This window comes from Danio rerio, chromosome 9 (genome assembly GCF_049306965.1).
Source record: "Danio rerio strain Tuebingen ecotype United States chromosome 9, GRCz12tu, whole genome shotgun sequence".
NCBI classification, from domain to species: domain Eukaryota; kingdom Metazoa; phylum Chordata; class Actinopteri; order Cypriniformes; family Danionidae; genus Danio; species Danio rerio.
In genome coordinates, this window is record NC_133184.1 from 5,051,316 (window position 1) to 5,057,187 (window position 5,872).

Below are 5,872 nucleotides of genomic sequence, written 5' to 3' on the forward strand. Positions count from 1 at the left end.
ACTCTGTGAATTTTCCATGAATACGGACGTTTTCAGTTAATGATTAGTAGTGGCGGCTAGATTTTATTATTCAAAATCAGGCAAACTTTTTTAAGTGTCTTTTATTGTAGTTTTCCCACATTATTAATGATTTGCTTCCTTATTAAATTGTATTTGTTCACTTTATTTATTTATTATACATTTTGTCTGTTCTGAGAGGATGCTCATGGGCGGGGTGTAAAATTAAATAACAAAATAAATAAACAAACAAAAAAATAAATAAGCAGGTAAATAAATAAATAAATATATAATTAAATAAATAGCCGATAACAAATTATATATATATATATATATATATATATATATATATATATATATATATATATATATATATATATATATATATAAAGTTGAGTGCTGTTTTCTTGTTTTCCTCGCTTTGAATGTATGATCCTTCAGAAAGCGCACGTCATTTGGCGATGGCTGGTCGTTTTAAAAAATCAAGGTGGTTTAAAAATCAGACTTTAGTTTTTTTAGAGAGAGTCTGTGGAAGTTCTCTGAGGTTGTTTCAAATAGTTTTTTTTCACACTCTGTTTAAAATGGCAGAGTGTCAAGAAACAGTTTGTCGATTATTGCTGGCGGTGGGACGAGATCTTCAAGTTTTAGGTAGAAGATGCGCTGCAGACCCTGTGTGCACAGTGTGCGCAGTTCAGGCAGTTTCCCCAATAGTTTGGACAAATAGTTTGGGCGATTCAAGCCGCCTCCGTTGAAAGTAACTTGATCTTTCAGACAATTTACAATCTTGTTTTGAAGGTCCTCAACTCTTTTGGGTTCTTTTAGTCCGTGTCTCTCTGCAAAAAGAAAAAAAAAGGAAGAAGAAGAATTAAATATAATATTTTTTACAACATATAAAACAGATTTCTTACCATTATAATAAACGGATCTCACCTGTGACCATAGCTAGGGCGGCGATGCATGAGAAAGCAGATATGTCTAAATTCATATTCTGAAGATTAGACGAGAACTCCACTATTGAGTCAATCCACTCGCCAAATCCACGGACGCACTGCAGTCTGTGCAACACCACTCCATTGCAGAAGATGAGTTTGCTTTCCATCGGGTTGGACCTGAAATTAACAACGAAGCGCACATTAATAACCGTACTTATTAAACTGGGATTTAAGTGGCTCCTAATTATAGCTGAGCCAATAAAATCTGAAAAAGGAAAAAGACACCTCTGCAGAGGCCTCGGTACCTGTACGCCAGCCGCAACACGAAAAGCTCAAGGAAGGCGGATTCGAACAGCAAGTCCTGGTCTGGTTTAGGAAGGTCAGTGAACCCGGGAATTTTTTCTGCCCATCCGCGGATAATCTCCATGGATCCGGTGAGGAGGTCGTAGAACTGCTGGATGTGTTGTGTGTCATCTCCACTCAGTTGGTAGTCCGGGTTGGCTTGGAACTGGAATTTAATTTAAACATGACTTAATAAGCTCACTTAAAATATATAACCCGTGAAATTGCAAAGCCCATTTCTTAAAAGGGGAGAGTTTTCCCCCTCTTTAATTTAACTTCTGTCTGTATTTCACTTGCTTCTTTCTTGCAAAAGCAATTTAGAGAGTAAAATATGCCACACTAAGTGTTGAAAGATTATAATGAAACACTGCAGGATATTAAATTTAAAATACTTCTGTCCGATTTGCACTTTGAGCGCATCAAGTCATGTGTGCATTTTGACTTTCTTCTTTAAAAGAATTAAATTATGGGTCATTTTAGAGATGAGTGCAATATAACGTACTCTGGTGTAGTCGAGGCTGTTCATGGAGGGATTGGAGTCCACATGAGCTCTGACCAGAGCGCTGATCAAACTGACTGGCGGAGAAGGGGGCGAAGACTCCTGAGGACTTTTGGGTTTGGAGGGTAAACGGCCTCGACGACCCTTTAAGTTGTCGGTCCGGACAACTGTCAAATCAACACAAGACTGTAAATATCAAACGGTTATTGTGCTCGTTGTAACATATAATTCAAATTAATCTTGCTGTAATTCTAAATGGTGTTGCGATGAAAGTACACCAGACGCAAAGTTCCCTCCGTGCGTTTTAGAAGCGATGATAAATACTGTAGCGATTTACCTTCTTTCACCATCCCGACCACCAGGCACTTCTGAAATCTGCAATACTGACATCTGTTTCTCCGACGTTTATCCACAGGACAGTTTTTATTGGCTAAACACACATATTTGGCGTTCTTCTGTACTGTACGCTAAAGAAGGAAAACATATGCAATTAGATGACAAAACATTTGATATTTTATCACGCAAACATTCAGAATGTTTCTGAGTAACAAGTGCGCTTAGCAAAAGAAAAAAAAAAGTATATACATGTAAAACCTAACTACATTTCCTTAAAATGTGTGAATTTTTAAAAATAAAAAGATCCGCAACTATATATATATATATATATATATATATATATATATATATATATATATATATATATATATATATATATATATATATATCCTTTATAATGATGATGATGATGATTTATTAATCAGCAGTATTATTATCCCTGAACATGATCTAAAAATACCTTAAAAAATCCTTTGCACCCTTCACAAGTTCGGACTCCATAGTGCTGACAAGCCGCGTTGTCCCCACACACCGCACATAAACCTTCGTTAGATGGAGATCCCCGAGACGGAGGTGACGGCACCTGACTGTCCATCAGCTGATGGCCGTGACTGAGCTGAAGTGAGTGGGTGAAAGCGATCCCCGCCTGCTTCCTGATGGTACTGGGCACGGCGAAACTCTGACTGTCCAGGGTTCGGTGCGCCCCGGTACTGTCGTGCATGGACACATGGAGAGGCCCATCAAAGCGCATCTGACAACTAGAAACAGGTGTACCGGGCGGAGATTGCTTGAAGGAGAAAAGGGAGAGCCTGGACACGGGGTTCTTCCGCTGATCTATCATGTGCGAGGTCATATAGTTCTGATGAAAAGTGTGCAGAGAGCCCGGGTCCTCCCACATGTGATTGGGCTGAACCTGGAAGTTCGCCGGTCCCGGACCATGAGGTGAGGACGGTTTGAAATACATAGGCCCAGGGTGGGCCATCATTTCCTCAGACTGCGGGCCTAAATGGCTCTGCTGATGATATGTGTGCATCTGGACGTCCTCTACTTTGATGGACGACTGCTCTCCAGAATGGGGTACTTGGTAAAGACAGGGCGGCTTCACGTCATAACTGGTATTGTAGTTGTCCATGAACGTACTGAAGCTGGGCAAAGAGGTGGTGGCGGCGGTGATTTCGGTATTGGTCAAGTCCATGCTGAACTTCACAAACTCTGGCGTGAGGAAATCGCAGCTGTATTCTCCGCTTGTGTGGTAACTGTAGCTCTGAGACGCAGGACTGGCGCCTTGCGGAGATGAGCCATACTGAGCCTGGACGCAGGGCATGGCTGCAATTAAAACAAACAAAAAATAAATAAATAAACAGAAAGACAATCATAAAAAACAATAAATAAAATAAACCCGCATTCCCCTCATAACACGTTTTTCAGCTTGCATGCAACCTTAGCAAATTGATTTCAACGTAAGTACCTTCAGTCGTGGGACTGTTCCTCAGCAGATCTCGGCGTAGGTGATATTATCAGGTGAAATTTAATACAGGGTTCACGACAAACGAATCAGTTCTGGATTCTGCCTCTGATAAAACACATAACTTTCACTTGATTTTGCATCACATTTGATTACTTCCTTAAGCCTACATAATTATGCAATACTCCAAAGCTCACTTAAACTTTGTATGCATATTAAAGCGAAGTTTTGCGCGCAGCGTTGACATGTTTTATTCTATAGTTTAATGCTTTTACATTCTTGTCTGGGAATAAATCAATACATCTAAATAAAATAGTTTAAAATTTATAGTTTATAATAAAATAGTTTCAGACAATAAATAAATAAAAGCTTAAAAGTTCACATTGCAGTCTTAGTATATATATATATATATATATATATATATATATATATATATATATATATATATATATATATATATATATATATATATATATACACATACACACACACACACATACACACAACAAACGGACAAACGCTTAAAACAAACATGCAATGGGACAATTGCATTATACACAGAATAAAAAGACACTTACATACCTTAATAGAACATCATCAGTAAAACAATATCGTATCCATATGCTTCTGTATGGCGATGATGGAGAATATGTGTATAAATGTCCAGTATAGCGTTGTCCGCCGGACCCGGAGCTCAGCACTGGCATGTAGAGCTCTGTCTGCCAATGTGTCTTTGTTTATGTGAGACCCACGTGTTTGAGTTCAGTACGTCATCTGCGTCATACATGTGTAGCACCAATCAGCCGCGAGACTCTTCTGCCATTCTGGAGGCTGAGTGACAGCCGGTGCATGACTGTAATTTCACCGATCTGCGACAGTTTATTTTCCCTTTAATCGAATATCAATACTTCTGTTTTGTGATGTTTATTTCAGTATGCACACAATACAGTATAGGCTAATACAGTATACGCTATTCTTGATCAACATGATATTGCTATTATTAAAATCGATCAAGTAGAAATCAAGTAAGTCATTGATGAAAAAAGATAACAGTTTAAGCATTTTAGGTATTTTGGTATAGTTGAAAAAAAAAAACACAAGGGGTTCTAAATCATCATACATGTCTTTATTCTGTTGGACACAAAGAAGACATTTGCATATAAGCTGAACACCTGTAACCATAGTGGGAAAAACAAATAGGCTACTATGGAAGTCAACTGTTAGAGGTCCTGGCTTACTTTTAGCATATCATTTTAATGTTCAACAGAAGAATAAAAGTAAAACTAGAGCAATTTGGAACAAGTAAAGGGAGAGAAAATGATGATAATTGACAATTTTGGGAGAACTATCCCTTTAACATTATGCTTTTGGTAGAGGCTGTTAATACTCTCTAAAAACGTTGAGTTATTTATTTAACCCAGTGGTTGAGTTGCTTTATATGTTGCAATATTTGGTGCTTTGTTGGGTTATTTTTTTAACCTTTATTAGGTTATTTAATAACTCAACCAGCTGAGTTGGTCACACTTTACAATAAGGTTCATTAGTTATTGTTAAATAATGCATTTACTAACGGGAACAAACAATGAACAATACATTTACTATTGTATTTGTTCATGCTAGTTAACATTAGTTAATGAAAATACAGTAGTTCATTGTCAGTTTATGTGAACTCATGGTGCATTAATGTTAACAAGCATGGACTTGGATGTTAATAATGCATTAGTAAATGTTCAATTATGATTAATAAATGCTGTACATGTGTTGTTCATGATTAGTTCATGTTAGTAAATGCATTAACTAATGAACCTTATTGTAAAGTGTTACCGCTGAGTTAAATATCCGGTGCTTTGTTAGGTTATTTTTAACCTTAATTGGGTTATTTCTTAATAATTCAACTGGTTGAGTTAAATATTTTTGTGCTTTGTTGGGTTATTTTAACCTTTTTTGGCTTTTTATTTGATAACCCAACCAGTTGCATTAAAATTTAGAATTTCAATAGTCAACTGATTTTTTAAGCTATAAGTTTATTTAAGCTATAACGCAATAATATTGTTGTAATTTTTTTTATGAAATTACCTCTCTGTGTCATGTTTTTATATCTGTCTCTCCATCCAAGACCATCTTTTTGAAGTGTTTGGATGTGGTTTAAATGTATTGTACATTGTGGACACTGAGTGGAGCCTGCTGCAGCTGCTGGACAGTCTCTACAGCACACAGAGCTCCTTATTCTGCTCCACCAACACCTGATTTTCTGCTTGCACAGTTTAAAACTGTCTGTACTTTGTTTAGTTTCTTCATTGC

At 37.1% G+C, this 5,872-nt stretch overlaps 1 protein-coding gene across 2 annotated transcripts; it reads right to left on the minus strand.

The window, feature by feature from the left end:
• Positions 1 to 399: 399 nt before the first annotated feature.
• On the minus strand, positions 400 to 4,280 carry nr4a2a (nuclear receptor subfamily 4, group A, member 2a). Of its 2 annotated transcripts, XM_009304465.5 has the most exons (8): positions 4,154 to 4,280; positions 3,575 to 3,679; positions 2,567 to 3,432; positions 2,108 to 2,237; positions 1,774 to 1,937; positions 1,235 to 1,437; positions 928 to 1,106; positions 400 to 830 (listed from the first exon to the last, which is right to left on the minus strand). In XM_009304465.5, exons 3-8 carry the CDS (start codon positions 3,428 to 3,430, stop codon positions 574 to 576), a joined length of 1,797 nt encoding a protein of 598 aa, XP_009302740.2. In that variant the 5' UTR covers positions 3,431 to 3,432; positions 3,575 to 3,679; positions 4,154 to 4,280; the 3' UTR covers positions 400 to 573.
• Positions 4,281 to 5,872: the final 1,592 nt, after the last annotated feature.

Bases quoted from the DNA above. Each gene is read 5' to 3' on its own strand.
- nr4a2a (XM_009304465.5), bottom strand. From the start codon at position 3,430: ATGCCCTGCGTCCAGGCTCAGTATGGCTCATCTCCGCAAGGCGCCAGT. The intron at 1,438-1,773 runs GTACGTTATATT...ATTAAATTCCAG, and splicing joins ACAGCCTCGACTACACCAGA to TTCCAAGCCAACCCGGACTA. The intron at 831-927 runs GTGAGATCCGTT...TTCTTTTTGCAG, and splicing joins CGCCCTAGCTATGGTCACAG to AGAGACACGGACTAAAAGAA.